This window comes from Pseudophryne corroboree, chromosome 4 (assembly GCF_028390025.1).
Source record: "Pseudophryne corroboree isolate aPseCor3 chromosome 4, aPseCor3.hap2, whole genome shotgun sequence".
In the NCBI taxonomy this organism is placed as follows: domain Eukaryota; kingdom Metazoa; phylum Chordata; class Amphibia; order Anura; family Myobatrachidae; genus Pseudophryne; species Pseudophryne corroboree.
Window position 1 is genome coordinate 942,410,007 of NC_086447.1, and position 24,560 is coordinate 942,434,566.

General features: G+C 50.9%; 1 protein-coding gene across 1 annotated transcript in view; it reads left to right on the plus strand.

Moving 5' to 3' along the window:
- LYPLAL1 (lysophospholipase like 1) overlaps nt 1-24,560 on the plus strand; it is a 190,077-nt gene that overhangs the window by 78,012 nt on the left and 87,505 nt on the right. The window contains exon 2 of the mRNA XM_063919124.1: nt 20,976-21,075. Coding sequence (XP_063775194.1) covers nt 20,976-21,075 — 100 coding nt within the window. The remainder of the gene's footprint in view (nt 1-20,975; nt 21,076-24,560) is intronic.

Sequence of the window (24,560 nt, forward strand, 5' to 3'; positions counted from 1 at the left end):
TCGCAGGTAGATGTTCCTGACTTGTTGGAGGCTATCAGGATGATTCTTCAGATCACTGATGACACAGAGCCTGATGTCGTTCCTAAGAATGGTGGTCTTCTGTATGCCGAATGTCGGGATCCCGGCGCACAGTATACCGGCGCCGGAATCCCGACACCCGGCATAACGACAACTATTCTCCCTCGTGGGGGTCCACGACCCCCCTGGAGGGAGAATAAAATAGTGTAGCGCGCCACCGTGCCCGCAAGGGGCTCCTTTGCGCTCGCCACGCTGTCGGTATGCCGGCGGTCGGGCTCCCGGCGCCGGTATGCTGGTCGCCAGGAGCCCGAGCGCCGGCATACCATACTACACCCCCTAAGAAACCAGACAGGTTCAAACGAAAGAAAGTGGTTAAGCAAGTTTTACCTCACTCTGACCACTTAGTGGACATACGTCAGGAATTCTGGGAGAAGATGCTAGCTCGCTATCCTCTTGCTGTGGAGCTAAGTAAAAATTGGGAGACTCCCCCACCAGTGGATTCGCAGGTGGCGCGGCTGGTGGTATCCTCAGCTCTGCCTGTGACTACTGTCACATCTCTGAAGGAACCAACGGATAAGCTTGTGGAGGGTGGTTTAAAGGCGATTTACACCCTCACTGGTGCTGCGCATAGGCCCACTATTGCAGCAACTTGGGCTGCAGAGGCCATTGAGGCGTGGGCCCAGGAGTTGGAGGCAGAGTCGCCTTCCAATGCTTCCGATCACGCTAGACAATGCCTGTCGTATATTGTCACAACTTCTCATTATGTGAAGGAGGCGGCTTCTGATTCCGGTATTCTGGCGGCCAAGGCTTCTACTACATCTATCCTGGCTCGCCGGATTCTTTGGCTGCGGTCCTGATCCGTAGATCTGGACTCCAAGAAAACCCAGGAGGTGCTCCCTTTTCAGGGAAACATTCTTTTTGGAGAGGACCTCAACAGGATAGTGGCTGACTTAGCTTCTGCTAAAACGGCATGTCTGCCTAGTACTGCTCCTTCGGCGCTGAAGGCTAAGAGTACTTCCTCTCGTTCCTTTCGTCTTCCCGGGAAAGCAAAAGGTCAGGCGTACGCAAAACACGGTCGCACTTCCAAACCTGCTAAGCCCAAACCCAAACGAACCTGGTCTGCCCGTCAGCCTACTTCCAAAACTGACCAGCCTGCCGCATGACAGGGCAGGCCTCCCCCTGGGGGATCCCAGGGTGGGGGGCCGACTTCTAGGGTTTACCCAGGAATGGTTGTAGACCACTTCCGATGCCTGGGTACGGGAAGTCGTCACTCGAGGTAACGCCGTATCCTTCAAGAAACGTCCCCCTCATCGATTTTGCCTGACAGACGTCCCTTCAGATCAGGTGAAGGCAAAAACTCTTCATTCGATGGTACAGTCCCTCCTGGACACAGGAGTGGTAGTACAAGTGCCTCTTGCTCAGAGAGGCAAGGGGTACTATTCACCGCTGTTTCCTAGTCCCGAAACCGAATGGGTCTTCACGCCCATTCTCAACCACAAGTCCTTGAACAAATTTGTCAGGGTTTCCAAGTTTCGTATGGAAACCCTTCGCTCTATTGTTCTGGCCTTGGAACCTGGGGATTGTATAGTCTCCCTGGGTATATAGGATGCTTACCTGCATATTCCCATTGCAATGTCGCATCAGCAGTATCTGAGGTTTGCTATGGGCAACCTCCAATACCAATTTTGGGCGTTACCTTTTGGTTTGACCACGGCTCCGCGTGTTTTCACCAAGGTCATGGCGGTAATGACGGCTGTACTCCACCATCAAGGGGTCGGGATCCTACCGTATCTGGACGACTTGTTGATCCTGGCAAATTCCCCAGAAGTTCTCCTACACCATCTGGATCTGCTATCCAGTTTCTGAAAGCCCATGGGTGGCTCATCAACTGGAAGAAATCTTCCCTGGTCCCTGCAAAGCATGGTGCACCTGGGAGCGTTGTTGGACGCCCGCAACCAGCGGTTGTTCTTGTCTCAGGAGAAGGTCCTGAAGCTTCAGGACAAGATTCGATAGTTCCTATCTTGTCCGCAAGTGTCAATACATTCGGCGATGCAAGTGCTAGGTCTCATAGTGTCAGCTTTCGACATGGTGGAGTACGCTCAGTTCCATTCGCGCCCTCTGCAGAAACTGATTCTTGCCAAATGATGGCCTACCTCATCGGATCAGGTCTCACATGATCTCCTTGTCTCTGGAGGTCCGTCTGTCACTGAGCTGGTGGCTTCAGGACCAACGATTGAGCAGGGGTCGTCCATTCCGGATCTCCAACTGGGTCCTTCTGACGACGGATGCCAGTGTGAGGGGTTGGGGCACGGTGTTGGAGCAACACTCCCTTCAGGGTCGGTGGACCAAGGAGGAGTCTCTCCTCCCGATAAACATTCTGGAACTGCGGGCGGTGTTCAACTCATTAAACTTGGCCCAGCATTTAATACAGAACAGACCTGTTCAAGTACAATCGGACAACGCCACCACGGTGGCGTACATCAATCATAAAGGCGGCACTCGAAGCCGCATGGCGATGAGGAAAGTATCACGGCTTCTTCAGTGGGCGGAACGCCATCTGCCAGCCATATCGGCAGTGTTCATTCCGGGGGTCCTAAACTGGGAAGCGGACTTTCTCATTCGTCAGGACGTACACGCCGGAGAGTGGAGCCTCCATCCAGAAGTGTTTCAACTCCTCGTGGACAAGTGGGGCCTTCCAGATGTGGACCTGATGGCATCTTGACACAATCACAAGGTTCTGGTCTTCGGAGCAAGGACAAGGGATCCTCTAGCAGCATTCGTGGACGCACTGGCAATTCCATGGAACTTCGGCTGCCATACATGTTCCCTCCGGTGTCACTCCTGCCCTGAGTAATAAGGAAGTTCAAGCAAGAAGGAGGAATCCTACTTCTGATCACTCCAGCGTGTTCCAGACGGCATTGGCTCTCAGACCTTCAGGGTCTCTTGATAGAGCGTCCCCATCTACTTCTGCAGCGCCCAGATCTGCTCATTCAGGGCCCCTGTGTATATCAGGATTTAGCCCGATTGGCTTTGACGGCATGGCTCTTGAAGCTGCCGTCTTAAGGGCCAAAGGATTTTCTGAGGCGGTCATTCGAACCATGTTGAAGGCCCGGAAACCGGCTTCTGCTCGGATTTATCATAGGGTCTGGAATTCTTAATTTGCTTTGTGCGCATCTAACAATCATGACGCTTACAAGTTTAGTACGGCCAAACTTTTGGCCTTTCTACAACAAGGCCTGGACTTGGGCCTTCATCTGGCCTCCATCAAGTTTCATATTTTTGCCTTGTCGTTTTGGTTTCAGAGAAAAATTGTGACCTTACCTGATGTGCATACATTCACTTAGGGTGTGTTGCGGATTCAACCTCCTTATGTCCCGCCGGTGGTTCTGGAGGCATTACAAGGGTCTCCGTTTGAGCCTCTTGAATCTGCAGACCTTAAGTGGCTTTCTCTTAAGGTATTGTTTCTGCTGGCTATTGCCTCTGCTAGACGGGTGTCGGATTTGGGTGCCTTGTCTTGTAGCTCACCATATCTGATTTTTCACCGTGATCGGGCGGTTCTTTGAACACGTCCCGTGTATTTACCTAAGGTGGTGTCTTCTTTCCACCTTGGTATTTACCTAAGGTGGTGTCTTCTTTCCACCTTAACCAGGAGATTGTGGTTGCGGCCTTTGCCTCTCCTGATTTGTCTTCCAAAGAACAGTCTTTGGATGTGGTATGGGCTCTCCGTATCTATGTGAAGAGAACTGCCTCCATCAGGAAGTCGGATTCTCTCTTTGTTCTATTTGGTTTTCACAAACGTGGCTGGCCTGCTCACAAGCAGACTCTGGCCAGATGGATTAGAATGGTGATTGCACATGCTTATGCACAGGCTGGCCTTCCAGCTCCTGCTACCATCAAGGCCCGTTCTACTCGGTCGGTTGGACCTTCTTGGGCGGCCCGCCATGGTGCGACCCTTGAACAATTGTGGTCCTCAGTGAACACGTTCATAAGGTTCTATGCCTTCGATATTTCCGCCTCCCAGGGTGCTTCCTTTGGACGCCGGGTCCTTGTGCCCGCTACAGTGCGTCCCCTCCCATAAGGAACTGCTTTAGGACATCCCCAATGTCATTCCCTGTGGAATACCGTGTACCCTGCAGCAGAAAACGAGATTTATGGTAAGAACTTACCATTGTTAAATCTTTCTGCGAGATACACTGGGCTCCACAGGGCGCCGCACTTAGCTTCTTTGGTTTGGTATGGCATTAGCGGCTGACACTTCTCCTGTCGTGAGAGTGCGGTGTATGTGGCTACTAACCGTTGTCGTCTCTTTTCCTGTTACTGCATTGGGCTGGTTAACAAAAAACTGAGCTCCTGTGCACGGAGGCGGGGTTACAGAGGAGGCGGCGCTATGCATTCTGGGAACAGTCAAAGCTTTGAGCCTGTTGGTGCCTCGGATCAATATCCTCCTCTACACCCCAATGTAATTCCCTGTGGAGCCCAGTGTACCTCGCAGAAAGAGATTTAACAACGGTAAGTTCTTACCATAAATCTCATTTTCCTGCTGTCATCCTCTGGAACCAGCAACGTTTGCTGGTCTGTCAGGTATGGCAGAGATGCAGCAGGCTTGTACTGTGTCTGACCGTCGTATGACAGCGGCTGGTGTAACCAGCCCTACAGGAAACCAGCAGTCGCTGGCACTCACGTGTCACTGAAGTGGACAACTACAATTATCCTACAAACAACAAGACTGTGGTCTGCTACACAATCTCCTGCCTGTACCCTGTCCCTACTGGTACCTGGCAGATGGCATATTTATTTTTATTTATTTATTAACAGGTTCTTGTATAGGGCAGAAAATTCACTTGCGCTTTACAACTGGACACATTGATAAAACAAAACTGGGTAATAACGGTCATAGAGGTAGGAGGGCCCTGCTCGCAAGCTTATGATATAGGGGGAAATGGGCATTGATAGCACCTATCCTTGTGTATCTATTGCATAGTTTTCCACCAGATTGCAAAGGTTCTTGGTTTGCTGCCTGATATCACATCACAGCACTGATGAACCAGGGTCAAGAGGAAGGGAAAGTGTAGAAAGAGAAAATGTGTGGACTGTACAGTGGGGATATAATCGGATAGGAAGGTTAATGAAGGATGAGTGAGCGGTTCTGGAATGTGATAGGCTGCCTGAAGAGGTGAGTTTTCAGGGAACGCTTGAAGGTTTGGAGACTAGAGGAGAGTCTTATTGTGCGTGGGAGGGCATTCCTCAGAGTGGGTGCAGCCCGATGAAAGTCCTGCAATCATGAGTGGGAGCGAGTAATGAGTGTGAATGAGACGCAGATCTTGTGCAGAGCGGAGAGGTTGGGTAGGGAGATATTATGAGATGAGAGAAGTGATGTACGTTGGTGTAGTTTGGTTAATAGCCTTGCATGTCAGTAAAATTATTTTATATTGAATGCGGTAGAATACAGGTAACCAATGGAGGGACTGACAGAGTGGATCTGCAGACGATGAACATCTAGCGAGGAAGATTAGCCTCGCAGCTGCAGTCAGAATGGATTGTAGTGGTGAGAGTCTATGTTTGGGAAGACCGGTCAGGAGACTATTACAATAATCAATGCGGGAGATAATGAGAGCATGGATTAGAGGTTTTCCTGTGTCTTGTGTAAGATATGGTCATATTTTTGATATGTTGTTTTTTTTAGATGAATGTAACATAAAATTGAATGTGTGGAACGTAGTACAGGTCTGCCTCAGGAATGACACCCAGGCAGCGAGCTTGTGGGGTAGGGATGATTGTTGAGTTCTCAGCAGTGATAGAGATATCAGGTTGGTAACTACTATTGGCCGGTGAAAATATAATTAACTCTGTTTTGGAAATATTAAGTTTGAGGTGGCGAGATGTCATCCAAGATGAAATGGCAGAAGGGCATTCAGTGACACGGCCCAATACAGATGGTGACAAATCTGGGGAGGATAGATAGATCTGATTATCGTCAGTGTACAGATGATACTAAAATCCGAAAGAGCTGATTAGTTACCAAAGATGAGGTATAGATGGAAAAAAGCAGAGGACCTAAGACTGAGCCTTGTAGTACTCCAACTGATAGAGGTAGAGAAGAAGAGGTAGAATCAGAGAAACGAACACTGAAGGAGCGATTAGATAGGTACAGTAGGGTAGGGACCAAGAAAGGGCTGTGTCCTGAGGACCTAGGGATTGTAGTGTCTATATTAGAAGAGAATGGTCACAGTGTCACATGCAGCAGAGAGATCTAGAAGAATAAGGCTGTGTACACACGGTGAGATTTATTCTTTCGATTTTGACTATACAGGTGAAAGTCAGAAAATTAGAATATCGTGCAAAAGTTCATTTCAGTAATTCAACTTAAAAGGTGAAAGTAATATATTATATAGACTCATTACATGCAAAGTGAGATATTTCAAGCCTTTATTTGTTATAATTTTGATGATCGTGGCTTACACCTTAAGTAAACCCCAAATCCAAAATCTCAGAAAATTAGAATATTGTGAAAAGGTTCAATATTGTAGGCTCATTGTCACTCCCTAATCAGCTAATTAATCCAAACCACCTGCAAAGGGTCCCTGAGCCTTTAAATGGTCTCTGGTTCAGTAAAATTTTCAATCATGGGGAAGACTGCTGACCTGACAGTTGTGCAGAAAACCGTCATTGACACCCTCCACAAGGAGGGAAAGCCTCAAAAGGAAATTGCAAAAGAAGTTGGATGTTCTCAAAGTGCTATATCAAAGCACATTAATAGAAAATTAAGTGGAAGGGAAAAGGTGTGGATGAAAAAGGTGCACAAGCAGCAGGGATAACCGCAACCTGGAAAGTATTGTCAGGAAAAGGCCATTCAAAGTGTGGGGGAGCTTCACAAGGAGTGGACTGAGGATGGAGTTAGTGCATCAAGTGCCACCACGCACAGACTGATCCTGGACATGGGCTTCAAATGTCGTTTTCCTCTTGTCAAGCCATTCCTGAACAACAAACAATGTCAGAAGCGTCTTACCTGGGCTAAGTAAAAAAGAACTGGTCTGTTGCGCAGTGGTCCAAAGTCCTCTTTTCTGATGAGAGCACACTTTGTATTTCATTTGGAAACCAAGGTCCCAGAGTACTGAGGAAGAATTGAGAGGCACACAATCCAAGATGCTTGAAGTCCAGTGTGAAGTTTCCACAGTATGTGTTGATTTGGGGAGCCATGTCATCTGCTGGTGTTAGTCAACTGTGCTTTATTAAGTCCAGAGTCAATGCAGATGTCTACCAGGACATTTTAGAGCTTCCTTCAGCAGACCAGCTTTACGGAGATGCTGACTTCATTTTCCAGCAGGACTTGGCACCTGCCCACACTGCCAAAAGTACCAAAACCTGGTACAATGACCGTGGGATTACTGTGCTGGATTGGCCAGCAAACGCGCCTGACCTGAACCCCATAGAGAATCTATGGGGCATTGCCAAGAGAAAGATGAGAGACATGAGACAGAACAATGCAGAAGAGCTGAAGGCCGCTATTGAAGCATCCTGGTCTTCCATAACATCTCAGCAGTGCCACCGGCTGATAGAATCCATGCCACGCCGTATTGAGGCAGTAATTCATGTAGAAGGGGCCCAAACCAAGTACTGAGTACATATACATGAGTATACTTTTCTCTAACGTCCTAGTGGATGCTGGGGACTCCGAAAGGACCATGGGGAATAGCGGCTCCGCAGGAGACTGGGCACAAAGTAAAAGCTTTAGGACTAGCTGGTGTGCACTGGCTCCTCCCCCTATGACCCTCCTCCAAGCCTCAGTTAAGATTTTGTGCCCGAACGAGAAGGGTGCAATCTAGGTGGCTCTCCTGAGCTGCTTAGAGTAAAAGTTTAAATAGGTTTTTTATTTTCAGTGAGACCTGCTGGCAACAGGCTCACTGCATCGAGGGACTAAGGGGAGAAGAAGCGAACTCACCTGCGTGCAGAGTGGATTGGGCTTCTTAGGCTACTGGACATTAGCTCCAGAGGGACGATCACAGGCCCAGCCATGGATGGGTCCCGGAGCCGCGCCGCCGGCCCCCTTACAGATGCTGAAGCAAGAAGAGGTCCATAAATCGGCGGCAGAAGACTTTCCTGTCTTCATAAGGTAGCGCACAGCACTGCAGCTGTGCGCCATTGCTCTCAGCACACTGCACACTTCGGTCACTGAGGGTGCAGGGCGCTGGGGGGGGGCGCCCTGGTAAGCAATGAATTTACCTTATTTGGCAAAAAATACATCACATATAGCTCCTGGGCTATATGGATGTATTTAACCCCTGCCAGTTTTCCAGAAAAAAGCGGGAGAAGAGCCCGCCGTGAAGGGGGCGGGGCCTATCTCCTCAGCACACAGCGCCATTTTTCCCACACAGCTCCGCTGGTAGGAAGGCTCCCAGAATCTCCCCTGCATCCTGCAACTACAGAAACAGGGTAAAAAAGAGAGGGGGGCACTTATTTGGCAAAATAACAGATATAAGCAGCTATAAGGGATAGACACTTATTGTAAGGTTGTCCCTATACATATATAGCGCTCTGGTGTGTGCTGGCAAACTCTCCTTCTGTCTCCCCAAGGGGCTAAGTGGGTCCTGTCCTCTATCAGAGCATTCCCTGTGTGTGTGCTGGGTGTCGGTACGTGTGTGTCGACATGTATGAGGAGGAAAATGATGTGGAGGCGGAGCAATTGCCTATAATGGTGATGTCACCCCCTAGGGAGTCGACACCTGAATGGATGGCCGTAATTAAGGAATTACGTGACAGTGTCGGCACGTTACAGAAAACTGTTGACGACATGAGACAGCCGGCAGCTCAGTTAGTGCCTGTCCAGGCGTCTCAAACACCGTCAGGTGCTATTAAACGCCCGTTACCTCAGTGGGTCGACACGGACCCAGACACAGACACTGACTCCAGTGTCGACGGTGAAGAAACAAACGTATTTTCCAGTATGGCCACACGTTACATGATCACGGCAATGAAGGAGGTTTTGCACATCTCTGATACTGCAAGTACCACAAAAAGGGGTATTATGTGGGGTGTAAAAAAACTACCCGTAGTTTTTCCTGAATCAGATGAATTGAATGAAGTGTGTGATGAAGCGTGGGTTACCCCCGACAAAAAAACTGCTAATTTCTAAAAAATTATTGGCACTATATCCCTTCCCACCAGAGGTTAGGGCTCGTTGGGAAACACCCCCTAGGGTGGATAAGGCGCTCACACGCTTATCAAAACAAGTGGCGTTACCGTCTCCAGAAACGGCCGCCCTTAAGGAGCCAGCAGATAGGAGGCTGGAAAATATCCTTAAAAGTATATACACTCATACTGGTGTTATACTGCGACCAGCAATCGCCTCAGCCTGGATGTGCAGTGCTGGGGTGGCTTGGTCGGATTCCCTGACTGAAAATATTGATACCCTGGACAGGGACAATATATTATTGACTATAGAGCATTTAAAGGATGCATTCCTATATATGCGAGATGCACAGAGAGACATTTGCACTCTGGCATCAAGAGTAAGTGCGATGTCCATTTCTGCCAGAAGAGGATTATGGACGCGACAGTGGTCAGGGGATGCGGATTCCAAACGGCATATGGAAGTATTGCCGTATAAAGGGCAGGAGTTATTTGGGGGCGGTCTATCGGACCTGGTGGCCACGGCAACGGCTGGGAAATCCACCTTTTTACCCCAAGTCACCTCGCAGCAGAAAAAGATACCGTCTTTTCAGGCTCAGTCCTTTCGTCCCCATAAGGGCAAGCGGGCAAAAGGCCACTCATATCTGCCCCGGGGCAGAGGAAGGGGAAAAAGACTGCAACAGACAGCTTCTTCCCACGAACAGAAGCCCTCCCCCACTTCTGCCAAGTCCTCAGCATGACGCTGGGGCCTTACAAGCGGACTCAGGCACGGTGGGGGCCCGTCTCAAGAATTTCAGCGCGCAGTGGGCTCACTCGCAAGTGGACCCCTGGATCCTGCAGGTAGTATCTCAGGGGTACAAATTGGAATTCGAGACGTCTCCCCCTCGCCGGTTCCTGAAGTCTGCTTTACCAACGTCTACCCCCGACAGGGAGGCGGTATTGGAAGCCATTCACAAGCTGTATTCCCAGCAAGTGATAATCAAGGTACCCCTCCTACAACAGGGAAAGGGGTATTACTCCACGCTGTTTGTGGTACCGAAGCCGGACGGCTCGGTGAGACCCATTTTAAATCTGAAAGCCTTGAACACTTACATAAAAAGGTTCAAGTTCAAGATGGAGTCACTCAGAGCAGTGATAGCGAACCTGGAAGAAGGGGACTACATGGTGTCTCTGGACATCAAGGATGCTTACCTCCATGTCCCAATTTGCCCTTCTCACCAAGGGTACCTCAGGTTTGTGGTACAGAACTGTCACTATCAGTTTCAGACGCTGCCGTTTGGATTGTCCACGGCACCCCGGGTCTTTACCAAGGTAATGGCCGAAATGATGATTCTTCTTCGAAGAAAAGGCGTCTTAATTATCCCTTACTTGGACGATCTCCTGATAAGGGCACGGTCCAGAGAACAGTTAGAGGTTGGAGTAGCACTATCTCAAATAGTACTACGACAGCACGGATGGATTCTAAATATTCCAAAATCGCAGCTGATTCCGACGACACGTCTGCTGTTCCTAGGGATGATTCTGGACACAGTACAGAAAAAGGTGTTTCTCCCGGAAGAGAAAGCCAGGGAGTTATCCGACCTAGTCAGGAAACTCCTAAGACCAGGCCAGGTGTCAGTGCATCAGTGCACAAGGGTCCTGGGAAAGATGGTGGCTTCTTACGAAGCGATTCCATTCGGCAGATTCCACGCAAGAACTTTTCAGTTGGATCTGCTAGACAAATGGTCCGGATCGCATCTTCAAATGCATCAGCGGATAACCCTGTCTCCAAGGACAAGGGTGTCTCTCCTGTGGTGGTTACAGAGTGCTCATCTCCTAGAGGGCCGCAGATTCGGCATTCAGGATTGGGTCCTGGTGACCACGGATGCCAGCCTGAGAGGCTGGGGAGCAGTCACACAGGGAAAAAATTTCCAGGGCTTGTGGTCAAGCATGGAAACGTCACTTCACATAAATATCCTGGAACTAAGGGCCATTTACAATGCCCTAAGTCAGTCAAGGCCTCTGCTTCAGGGTCAGCCAGTATTGATCCAGTCGGACAACATCACGGCAGTCGCCCACGTAAACAGACAGGGCGGCACAAGAAGCAGGAGGGCAATAACGGAAGTGGCAAGGATGGCGGAAAATCATGTGATAGCACTGTCAGCAGTGTTCATTCCGGGAGTGGACAACTGGGAAGCAGACTTCCTCAGCAGACACGATCTTCACCCGGGGGAGTGGGGACTTCACCCAGAAGTCTTCCACATGATTGTAAACCGTTGGGAAAAACCAAAGGTGGACATGATGGCGTCTCGCCTCAACAAAAAACTGGACAGATATTGCTCCAGGTCAAGGGACCCTCAGGCAATAGCTGTGGACGCTCTGGTAACACCGTGGGTGTACCGGTCAGTGTATGTGTTCCCTCCTCTTCCTCTCATACCAAAAGTACTGAGAATCATAAGAAGGAGAGGAGTAAAGACTATACTCGTGGCTCCGGATTGGCCAAGAAGGACTTGGTACCCGGAAATTCAAGAGATGCTCACGGAAGACCCGTGGCCTCTACCTCTAAGACAGGACCTGCTCCAGCAGGGACCATGTCTGTTCCAAGACTTACCGTGGCTGCGTTTGACGGCATGGCGGTTGAACGCCGGATCCTGAAGGAAAAAGGCATTCCGGATGAAGTCATCCCTACCCTGATCAAAGCCAGGAAGGATGTAACCGTACAACATTATCACCGTATTTGGCGTAAATATGTTGCGTGGTGCGAGGCCAGGAAGGCCCCTACGGAGGAATTTCAACTGGGTCGATTCCTGCATTTCCTGCAAACAGGACTGTCTATGGGCCTCAAATTAGGGTCCATTAAGGTTCAAATTTCGGCCCTGTCGATATTCTTCCAAAAAGAACTAGCTTCTGTTCCTGAAGTTCAGACGTTTGTCAAGGGAGTACTGCATATACAGCCTCCTTTTGTGCCTCCAGTGGCACCTTGGGATCTCAATGTAGTGTTGGGATTCCTAAAATCACATTGGTTTGAACCACTCACCACTGTGGACTTGAAATATCTCACATGGAAAGTGGTAATGCTGTTAGCCCTGGCTTCAGCCAGGCGTGTATCAGAATTGGCGGCTTTATCCTATAAAAGCCCTTACCTAATTTTTCATACGGACAGGGCAGAATTGAGGACTCGTCCTCAATTTCTCCCTAAGGTGGTTTCAGCATTTCACTTAAACCAACCTATTGTGGTGCCTGCGGCTACTAGGGACTTGGAGGATTCCAAGTTGCTGGACGTAGTCAGGGCCCAGAAAATATATGTTTCCAGGACGGCGGGAGTCAGAAAATCTGACTCGCTGTTTATCCTGTATGCACCCAAAAAGCTGGGTGCTCCGGCTTCTAAGCAGACGATTGCTCGTTGGATTTGTAGTACAATTCAGCTTGCACATTCTGTGGCAGGCCTGCCACAGCCAAAATCTGTAAAAGCCCATTCCACACGGAAAGTGGGCTCATCTTGGGCGGCTGCCCGAGGGGTCTCGGCTTTACAACTTTGCCGAGCAGCTATTTGGTCAGGGGCAAACACGTTTGCTAAATTCTACAAATTTGATACCCTGGCTGAGGTGGACCTGGAGTTCTCTCATTCGGTGCTGCAGAGTCATCCGCACTCTCCCGCCCGTTTGGGAGCTTTGGTATAATCCCCATGGTCCTTTCGGAGTCCCCAGCATCCACTAGGACGTTAGAGAAAATAAGAATTTACTTACCGATAATTCTATTTCTCATAGTCCGTAGTGAATGCTGGGCGCCCATCCCAAGTGCGGATTGTCTGCATTACTTGTACATAGTTATTGTTACAAAAATCGGGTTATTGTTGTTGTGAGCCATCTTTTCAGAGGCTCCTTCTGTTATCATGCTGTTAACTGGGTTCAGATCACAAGTTGTACGGTGTGATTGGTGTGGCTGGTATGAGTCTTACCCGGGATTCAAAATCCTTCCTTATTGTGTACGCTCGTCCGGGCACAGTATCCTAACTGAGGCTTGGAGGAGGGTCATAGGGGGAGGAGCCAGTGCACACCAGCTAGTCCTAAAGCTTTTACTTTGTGCCCAGTCTCCTGCGGAGCCGCTATTCCCCATGGTCCTTTCGGAGTCCCCAGCATCCACTACGGACTATGAGAAATAGAATTATCGGTAAGTAAATTCTTATTTTCAGAGGGCCACATTTATGTATTTAAAATCCTTTTTTATTGATTTTATGTAATATTCACATTTTTTGAGATTTTGGGTTTTCTTAAACTGTAAACCACAATCATCAAAATGATAAATAAAGGCTTGAAATATCTCACTTTGCATGTAATGAGTCTATATAACATATTACTTTCACCTTTTAAGTTGAATTACTGAAATAAATGACCTTTTGCACAATATTCTCATTTTCTGTCTTTCACCTGTATAATCGCAATGAAAGTTAGTGGAAATTGCACTGTGTTTAGCCAGCTGCAATATCGAAGCGCACTCCCGCAGCGTCTGTATCGCAAGGAAAGATAGACTGTGCAGGAAAGTCAAGCTTGACTATATAGTGCAGGCCTGGCCAACCTGTGGTACTCCAGCTGTTGTAAAATTACAAGTCCCAAAATGCCCTGTCATAGTTTGCTATTAGAGAATGCTAAAATGGTGGCAGGGCATGCTGGGATGTGTAGTTTCACCACATCTGGAGAGCCACAGGCTGGCTAAGCCTGATCTAGTACAAAGTATAGTTAAAATTGGCACTTAGTCAAAATCAAAAGTACAGATAGTCAAAATCTGTGCTTCTGGGCTCTGGGGGAGTTCAAGGGAAATCGCATAGTCAAAATCATAGTATCTCACCGTGTGTATGCACCTTAATTATTATTATTTATTAGCAGTTTCTTATATAGCAGCATATTCCGTTGCGCTTTACAATTAGAACAACAATTATAGAACAAAACTGGGCAAAGACAGACAGAGGTAGTAAGGGGGGTACACACGTAGCTATGTGTGCTTAAATTCTCAGCAATCTGACTAGATAAAAAGAAGCACACATTGCTCCATGTGTATGCCCCATAGCGATGTGCGGCCCTGCGCGACGCTTTCGCTGACTCTAGATTGGCTCGGTGTGCTGAGCGTTCTGTGATAGATCGCTCAGCCCACATCTCCCCATGTGTACCCCCCTTAAGAAGTCAGTAATGGCCTTTGAACTTGGCAGTGACCAGATTATTCACTACTGTAGTCAGTGCTGTCTCTGTGGAGTGTTGGGAAGGAAAGCCTGACTGAAGTGGTTCTAATACGTTGGGGTAAATTTACTAAGATGGGATGTTGCCCATAGCAACCAATCAGGTTCTCCACATTTATCTAGCACCTGCTAAAAGATAATACCTGGAATCTGATTGATTGTTATGGGCAACATCCCTTCTTAAATATAACTCTCATCTTAGTAAATTTACCCTGTTGTGTGAATTAAAGTGCGTGAGGCGAGTATAGTCAAGTTTCTCAATTACAGTAGCTTGGAGAGGCATGGGAGCTGAGAGATGGGACAGGACAGAGGCATTGGAACTGCGAGATGGGACAGGAGAGAGGCATGGGGGCTGAGAGATGGGACGGGAGAGAGGCATGGGGGCTGAGAGATGGGACGGGAGAGAGGCGTGGGAGCTGAGAGATGGGACAGGAGAGAGGCATTGGAACTGCGAGATGGGACAGGAGAGAGGCATGGGGGCTGAGAGATGGGACGGGAGAGAGGCATGGGGGCTGAGAGATGGGACGGGAGAGAGGCATGGGGGCTGAGAGATGGGACGGGAGAGAGGCGTGGGAGCTGAGAGATGGGACAGGAGAGAGGCATTGGAACTGCGAGATGGGACAGGAGAGAGGCATGGGGGCTGAGAGATGGGACGGGAGAGATACATGGGGGCTGAGAGATGGGACGGGAGAGAGGCATGGGAGCTGAGAGATGGGACTGGAGAGAGGCATGGGAGCTGAGAGATGGGACAGGAGAGAGACATGGGAGCTGAGAGATGGGACGGGAGAGAGACATGGGAGCTGAGAGATGGGACGGGAGAGAGGCATGGGGGCTGAGAGATGGGACGGGAGAGATACATGGGGGCTGAGAGATGGGACGGGAGAGAGACGTGGGAGCTGAGAGATGGGACGGGAGAGAGGCATGGGAGCTGAGAGATGGGACAGGAGAGAGGCATGGGGGCTGAGAGATGGGACGGGAGAGATACATGGGGGCTGAGAGATGGGACGGGAGAGAGACGTGGGAGCTGAGAGATGGGACGGGAGAGAGGCATGGGAGCTGAGAGATGGGACAGGAGAGAGACATGGGAGCTGAGAGATGGGACGGGAGAGAGACATGGGAGCTGAGAGATGGGACGGGAGAGAGGCATGGGAGCTGAGAGATGGGATGGTAGAGAGGCATGGGAGCTGAGAGATGGGATGGTAGAGAGGCATGGGAGCTGAGAGATGGGATGGTAGAGAGGCATGGGAGCTGAGAGATGGGACAGGAGAGAGACATGGGAGCTGAGAGATGGGACAGGAGAGAGGCATGGGAGCTGAGAGATGGGACAGGACAGAGGCATTGGAACTGCGAGATGGGACGGGAGAGAGGCATGGGAGCTGAGAGATGGGATGGTAGAGAGGCATGGGAGCTGATAGATGGGATGGGAGAGAGACATGGGAGCTGAGAGATGGGACAGGAGAGAGACATGGGAGCTGAGAGATGGGACAGGAGAGAGGCATGGGAGCTGAGAGATGGGACAGGAGAGAGGCGTGGGAGATGAGAGATGGGACAGGACAGAGGCATTGGAACTGCGAGATGGGACAGGAGAGAGGCATGGGGGCTGAGAGATGGGACAGGAGAGAGACATGGGAGCTGAGAGATGGGACGGGAGAGAGGCATTGGAACTGCGAGATGGGACGGGAGAGAGGCATGGGAGCTGAGAGATGGGATGGGAGAGAAACATGGGAGCTGAGAGATGGGACAGGAGAGAGGCATGGGAGCTGAGAGATGGGACAGGAGAGAGGCATGGGAGCTGAGAGATGGGACAGGAGAGAGGCGTGGGAGCTGAGAGATGGGACAGGACAGAGGCATTGGAACTGCGAGATGGGACAGGAGAGAGGCGTGGGAGCTGAGAGATGGGACGTGGAGAGACATGGGAGCTGAGAGATGGGACAGGAGAGAGACATGGGAGCTGAGAGATGGGACAGGAGAGAGGCGTGGGAGCTGAGAGATGGGACAGGACAGAGGCATTGGAACTGCGAGATGGGACAGGAGAGAGGCATGGGGGCTGAGAGATGGGACAGGAGAGAGACATGGGAGCTGAGAGATGGGACAGGACAGAGGCATTGGAACTGCGAGATGGGACAGGAGACAGGCATGGGGGCTGAGAGATGGGACAGGAGAGAGACATGGGAGCTTAGAGATGGGACGGGAGAGAGGTATGAGAGATGGGACGGGAGAGATGTATGGGAGCTGAGAGATGGGATAGGAGAGAGGCATGGGAGCTGAGAGATGGGATAGGAGAGAGGCATGGGAGCTGAAAGATGGGACAGGAGAGAGGCATGGGAGCTGAGAGATGGGATAGGAGAGAGGCATGGAAGCTGAGAGATGGGATAGGAGAGAGGCATGGGAGCTGAGAGATGGGATAGGAGAGATGGGATAGGAGAGAGGCATGCGAGCTGAGAGATGGGACGGGAGAGAGGCATGGGAGCTGAGAGATGGGACAGGAGAGTGGCATGGGAGCTGAGAGATGGGACGGGAGAAAGGCGTGGGAGCTGAGAGATGGGGCAGGAGAAAGGCATGGGAGCTGAGAGATGGGACGGGAGAGAGGTGTGGGAGCTGAGAGATGGGGCAGGAGAGAGGCATGGGAGCTGAGAGATGGGACGGGAGAGAGGCGTGGGAGCTGAGAGATGGGACAGGAGAGAGGCGTGGGAGCTGAGAGATGGGACGGGAGAGAGGCATGGGAGCTGAGAGATGGGACAGGAGAGAGGCATGGGAGCTGAGAGATGGGACAGGAGAGAGGCATGGGAGCTGAGAGATGGGACGGGAGAGAGGCATGGGAGCTGAGAGATGGGATGGGAGAGATGTATGGGAGCTGAGAGATGGGACGGGAGAGAGGCATGGGAGCTGAGAGATGGGACGGGAGAGAGGCGTGGGAGCTGAGAGATGGGACAGGAGAGAGGCGTGGGAGCAGAGAGATGGGACGGGAGAGAGGCATGGGAGCTGAGAGATGGGACAGGAGAGAGGCGTGGGAGCTGAGAGATGGGACGGGAGAGAGGCATGGGAGCTGAGGGACGGGAGAGAGGCATGGGAGCTGAGAGATGGGACGGGAGAGAGGCGTGGGAGCTGAGAGATGGGATGGGAGAGAGGCATGGGAGCTGAGAGATGGGACAGGAGAGACATGGGAGCTGAGAGATGGGACGGGAGAGAGGCGTGGGAGCTGAGAGATGGGACAGGAGAGAGGCGTGGGAGCTGAGAGATGGGATGGGAGAGAGGCGTGGGAGCTGAGAAATGTGGCGGGAGAGAGAAAATGGGAGCTGAGAGATGCGACGGGAGAGAGGCGTGGGAGCTGAGAGATAGGGCGGGAGAGAGACATGGGTGCTGAGAGATGCGACGGGAGAGAGACGTGGGAGCTGAGAGATGCGACAGGAGAGAGGCGTGGGAGCTGAGAGATGGGACGGGAGAGAGGCATGGGAGCTGAGAGATGGGACAGGAGAGAGGCATGGGAGCTGAGAGATAGGGCGGGAGAGAGACATGGGAGCTGAGAGATGCGACGGGAGAGAGACGTGGGAGCTGAGAGATGCGACGGGAGAGAGACGTGGGAGCTGAGAGATGGGACGGGAGAGAGGCGTGGGAGCTGAAAGATGGGACGGGAGAGAGGCATGGGAGCTGAGAGATGGGACGGGAGAGACGTGGGAGCTGAGAGAGAGAGATGGGATGGGAGAGAGGCGTGAGAGATGGGACGGGAGAGAGACATGGGAGCTGAGAGATGGGACGGGAGATAGGCGTGAGAGCTGCGACGGGAGAGAGACATGGGAGCTGAGAGATGGGACAGGAGAGAGGCATGGGAGCTGAGAGATGGGACGGTACTTTGAGAGAGAGTAATCACTGCATGGTTAAACAGAGAATGAAAGATACCAGTAGAGAGAGATTACAGATGTTAGGTAAGGTTGAGATTAGAACAGGAGACAAAGGTTTGCTTGTGAGGGTATAGGATCATGAGGAGAGGTAGTAGAGTAGCAGGATGAGAAGAGTGCAGATACTTCATCTTCATTTGTGGGATCACATGAAGAGAATGTGTTAGAGGGTTCAGGTAGAGAATTGAGCAGGTCACTTGCTGTGGAAGAGCATACCATTTCATCTTGGATCTTATCAATCTCCTCCTTGAAGTAGGAAGCAAGATCTTGTGCCTTGATAGAGGATGGTGGGTTGGGTTCAGAGGTGATTGAAATGTATTAAAACGTCATTTGGGTTTAGAGGATTGAGCAGAGATGAGAGTTTGGAAATATGTTTGTTTGACAGTGTCCAGGGCATTATGATAAGACTGGTAGACAGTCTTCTATGTGAGAATGTCGCTTGGAATACGTGATTTACACCACTGATGCTCAACTTTCCGTGGGCGTTTTTGTAGATGTCTTGTTAATTTAGAGTGCCACGATTGACATGTAGCCCTACATGGAGCGTGATGGGTAGCTGTAGCCACTTGGTCAAGGCCTATTTCTAGAGTCTGGTTTAGGTGTGATACAGCCATCTCAGGAGAGGTGAATGCAGAAATAGGTGAGAGCAGTTGTTGGACTGAGGTGGAAAGCTCTTGAAAATGAATTGTGTTAATATTTCTGCGGGTTTGAGAAGGATGGGAGGACTTCAATGACTGTGAGTTTGGAATAATGGAAGAGAGCATGCAGGTGATAAGGTTGTGATCTGGGAAAGGAGTGTTAGTGAATTCAGAAACTGAGCATACAGTAGTCTAGTGAATACTAGATCAAGGCAGTGGTGAGAGGCAGAGAGAGGAGGTTAGAGAGAGTAGTTTGGAGGCATGAAGAGATTGTGGACAATCAGTAGCAATATTGAAATCACCCATGATAATGGTGGAGATGTCAGAGGATAGGAAATGAGGGAGCCAGGCAGAAAAATCTTCCAGAAATTGTTTGGCTTGCCCAGGTGGGCGATAGATAGCTGCAACACACAGAGAGAAAGGAGAGTAGATCCTGATGGAATGTACTTCAAATGATGGAACGTGACAGAACTGTATATGGGAAAGTAGTAATTTAACCCCACCTCCTATACTGTTACCAGGCCTGTGGTTCAGGACACTAAGGTGGACAATCATGAGCCATTTTTTCAATCCTGGGATTCCCGGGATTGGTTTCATTTCAATGTGTGAAATCCCCCTCCCTGCCCCCCTCCCCCCCGCCTTGCCCTGACCAGCCCACATACCTGACCCTAATTTAAATGGGCGGGAGGGTGGAGATGAGATGCGGGGCAGTGCAAGCGATGACTTCCGGTGGGTGGCTGGCTGGCTGTACAGCATGTCCTCTGACTTCACATCACACTGCACAGTGTGGGGAGCGGAGCATGGGTAGCCGGGCAACGTCTGAGCCTCCTGAGAACGCTCAGCGCTGCCCGATATAGAGAAAAGTAAGGTGGTGGCTCCAATCCCGGGATTAAATCCTGGACAATTTTAGGCCAGGATCCCGCCGATCCTGTGATTGGTCACCTTACTGGACACAGTATATGGTCAAACATGGCTCAACCAAAGTACGTTGCCATCTTGCAGGACATGAAACCTGCTTATAAAATGTAACCTGCCTGAGATGAGATACAGGTGTCTGACATTTACCTCTCTTGAAGCAATGCGCTCATGGCAGCACTTCTGACCAGTAGGTGGCGCTGCTCTGCCCCTCGCCCTGAGCCGCCTTACACAAAGTCTCCTTTGGTAACCTCTGGCAAGTTTGGCCGCCATTACATCCTGCCTATTGTGTCTTTCCTTTATTTCCGATCTGTCACTTATAGTATTCTTCAGGGGGTACACACGTAGAGATTTCTCCCAGAGATGCGTGCTGAGCGAGGGAAGGAGGGGGGCGATCTGACTAGATCCGGCATTGCTGTCACCGGCGTCCTATGCACGGAGTGATGTGTACTCTAGTCAGATTGCTTAGAAATGAAGCACACATTGCTACATGTGTACCCCCTTTAAGGCGCATATACCCGGTGCGATTCTGCCTAAGGGCCGATTTTGACAGTGTAATTTCCCTTGAACTCCCCGGAGCCCAGAACCGCTGATACTGACTCTACACACGGTGCGATTGTGCCTATACTAGAGTGTAGATTGTACACTTTCTGCCCGCACAGGCTTTCTTCTCTTAGTACTGACCCCACGGGAGCGCGGCATCACAATCTGTATACACACTGTGTGATATGTACTATGGTTTCAGATCGCACCGTGTATGCACCTCTAGGGGGCCATGTCCTCAGCATCACTACGTCTGCCCGCCTCTTACGTACCGGCTGCGATGTACCCGTCCCATCGCATTGCATTTGCGGATGGAATCCCGGTGACCGGGATCCTGGAGGTCAGTATACCGACACCGGGATCCCAGCCATCAGAATGCCGGCAGCGAGGCGAGCGCTAGAAAGCCCCCTGCGGGCTCGCTGCACTCTCCGCAGGTTCTATTCCCAGTTTATGGGTGTCATGGATACCCACGAGCGGGAATAGCCCTGGCGCAGCTGTCTGCATTCTCGGCGGACAGGATCCCTGCGTCTGTATTCTGACCGCCGGGATATTAATCACATCCCCATTAAATCGCTCCCTGAGAGTTGCACGTTATATTTAACCTCATGGATAATCTTTTTGTTTCTGTAGGTGACTCGGGACCCGGAATCAGATCATGGATAAAGGACATTTTAAAGAAAGATTTAGCATTTACACATATAAAGGTCATTTTCCCCACGGCTCCAGCCCGGTAAGCTCCATTTCTCACTCTTACATTTTACTTTGTAGCGTTACATACAATGTGGCCAAAATGAGAAGCTCATGTTTGTGTGTATATGTATGTGCGCCCGTGTATGTATAGACAGCGGAGACAGCGTTGTGTCTGACTAAATCATAGCGTCACGCTCTGGAGTCTGCAAGAAAAAAAATGAAATTGTTGTGAAACGTTTCAGAGCCGCGCTGAGCCCTTTCCTCAGGGTGTTATATGTCAGCGCTGGGTCATTCGCACACTATGGGAGACATGTATTATCCTGCAAGGTGCAGACATCGGCGCAATTCCGAGGAGTCCGCCTTATGGTTTAAACCGGCAAGGTTGATATTGGCTTTTAAATTTCTACTACTGAAAAACGTCGGACAGAATCGCAGCAATGCCAGTGTGTTACATTCCCTATATATATATATATATATATATATATATATATATATATATATATATATATATATATTATATTCAGTGCAATCTGACCTGTGCACCAAGGTGGGAACAGTTTGCCTGAAGCACTTATAAAAAATGAAAAACGACATTAATGTGTCAATTCTAAGCAGGATATGTGATGGTAAGTCAGCCGTCTCTCCCCACAAGAGCTTCCGATCAGGATGTTTTCCATTTTTCATGGCTAGTTGTACAAAGCCTCAGTGCTGCTCATAACCCTCGGGAGTTGGCCGCCAGTAGGGTGCTCGGGAGTGGGCCGGCCAGTAGGGTGCTCGGGAGTGGGCCGCCAGTAGGGTGCGCGGGAGTGGGCCGCCAGTAGGGTGCTCGGGAGTGGGCCGCCGGTAGGGTGCTCGGGAGTGGGCCGCCGGTAGGGTGCTCGGGAGTGGGCCGCCGGTAGGGTGCTCGGGAGTGGGCCGCCGGTAGGGTGCTCGGGAGTGGGCCGCCGGTAGGGTGCTCGGGAGTGGGCCGCCGGTAGGGTGCGCGAGAGTGGGCCGCCGGTAGGGTGCGCGGGAGTGGGCCGCCGGTAGGGTGCTCGGGAGTGGGCCGCCGGTAGGGTGCTCGGGAGTGGGCCGCCGGTAGGGTGCTCGGGAGTGGGCCGCCGGTAGGGTGCTCGGGAGTGGGCCGCCGGTAGGGTGCTCGGGAGTGGGCCGCCAGTAGGGTGCTCGGGAGTGGGCCGCCAGTAGGGTGCTCGGGAGTGGGCCGCCAGTAGGGTGCTCGGGAGTGGGCCGCCAGTAGGGTGCTCGGGAGTGGGCCGCCAGTAGGGTGCTCGGGAGTGGGCCGCCAGTAGGGTGCGCGAGAGTGGGCCGCCAGTAGGGTGCGCGAGAGTGGGCCGCCAGTAGGGTGCTCGGGAGTGGGCCGCCAGTAGGGGGGGTGCCCCGGCCAGTAGCGGGCGCACGGGAGTTCTAGCCTTTAAATCATGTTCCCTTATTTCTCTAACGTCCTAGTGGATGCTGGGGACTCCGTAAGGACCATGGGGAATAGCGGGCTCCGCAGGAGACTGGGCACTCTAAAGAAAGATTTAGTACTATCTGGTGTGCACTGGCTCCTCCCTCTATGCCCCTCCTCCAGACCTCAGTTAGAATCTGTGCCCGGCCGAGCTGGGTGCTTTTAGTGAGCTCTCCTGAGCTTGCTAATAAGAAAGTATTTTAGTTAGGTTTTTTATTTTCAGAGAGCTTCTGCTGGCAACAGACTCTCTGCTACGAGGGACTGAGGGGAGAGAAGCAGCCATACTCACGGCAGCTAGGTAGCGCTTCTTAGGCTACTGGACACCATTAGCTCCAGAGGGATCGAACACAGGTACCTAACCTTGATCGTCCGTTCCCGGCGCCGCGCCGCCGTCCCCCTCGCAGAGCCAGAAGAACAGAAGCAGCAGAAGCATGAAGACATTGAAATTGGCGGCTGAAGACTCCTGTCTTCACTTAAGGTAGCGCATAGCACTGCAGCTGTGCGCCATTGCTCCCACAGCACACCGCACACTCCGGTCACTGTAGGGTGCATGGCGCAGGTGGGGGCGCCCTGGGCAGCAATTAAGTACCTTTTTTGGCAAAAAGAGACATATATACAGTCTGGGACTGTATATATGCCCGAGCCCCCGACATTTTTTACACATTAAAGCGGGACAGAAGCCCGCCGCTGAGGGGGCGGGGCCTTCTTCCTCAGCACACCAGCGCCATTTTCTCTTCACAGCTCCGCTGGAAGGACGCTCCCCAGGCTCTCCCCTGTAGTATACAGGTGCAATAGAGGGTAAAAAAGAGAGGGGGGGCACATAAATATGCCTATATATGCGGGATGCCCAGAGGGACATTTGCCTGCTGGGCTCTAGAGTTAACGCTATGTCCATTTCTGCCAGAAGGGTCTTATGGACTTGGCAATGGACAGGGGATACCGACTCTAAAAAACACATGGAGGTTTTACCTTATAAGGGTGAGGAATTGTTTGGGGTTGGTCTCTCGTCCGCAGTTTCTGCCAAAGGTGGTGTCATCTTTTCATCTGAACCAACCTATTGTGGTGCCTGCGGCTACTCGTGACTTGGAGGATTCCAAGTTGCTTGATGTAGTCAGGGCTTTGAAGATCTATGTTGCCAGGACAGCTGGAGTCAGGAAGACTGACTCGCTGTTTATTCTGTATGCATCCAACAAGCTGGGTGCTCCTGCTTCAAAGCAAACCATTGCTCGCTGGATCTGTAACATGATTCAGCAGGCTCATTCTGCGGCGGGATTGCCGCAGCCGAAATCAGTGAGAGCCCATTCCACAAGGAAGGTGGGCTCTTCTTGGGCGGCTGCCCGAGGGGTCTCGGCATTACAGCTTTGCCGAGCTGCTACTTGGTCGGGTTCAAACACATTTGCAAAGTTCTACAAGTTTGATACCCTGGCTGAGGAGGACCTTGTGTTTGCCCATTCGGTGCTGCAGAGTCATCCGCACTCTCCTGCCCGTTTGGGAGCTTTGGTATAATCCCCATGGTCCTTACGGAGTCCCCAGCATCCACTAGGACGTTAGAGAAAATAAGAATTTACTCACCGTTAATTCTATTTCTCGTAGTCCGTAGTGGATGCTGGCGCCCGTCCCTAGTGCGGACTTTCTGCAATACGTGTATATAGTTATTGCTTAATAAAGGGTTATGTTATGTTGGCATCCATTGGTTGATGCTCTATTGTTTGTTCATACTGGGTATGTTTATCACAAGTTATACGGTGTGATTGGTGTGGCTGGTATGAGTCTTACCCTGGATTCCAAAATCCTTTCCTTGTAATGTCAGCTCTTCCGGGCACAGTTTCCTTAACTGAGGTCTGGAGGAGGGGCATAGTGGGAGGAGCCAGTGCACACCAGATAGTACTAAATCTTTCTTTAGAGTGCCCAGTCTCCTGCGGAGCCCGCTATTCCCCATGGTCCTTACGGAGTCCCCAGCATCCACTACGGACTACGAGAAATAGAATTACCAGTGAGTAAATTCTTATTTTTTTCCTAAAGATATAAAAATCATTGAAATAATTTAGCACCATTACCACAATTGAGCATTCCGTGTG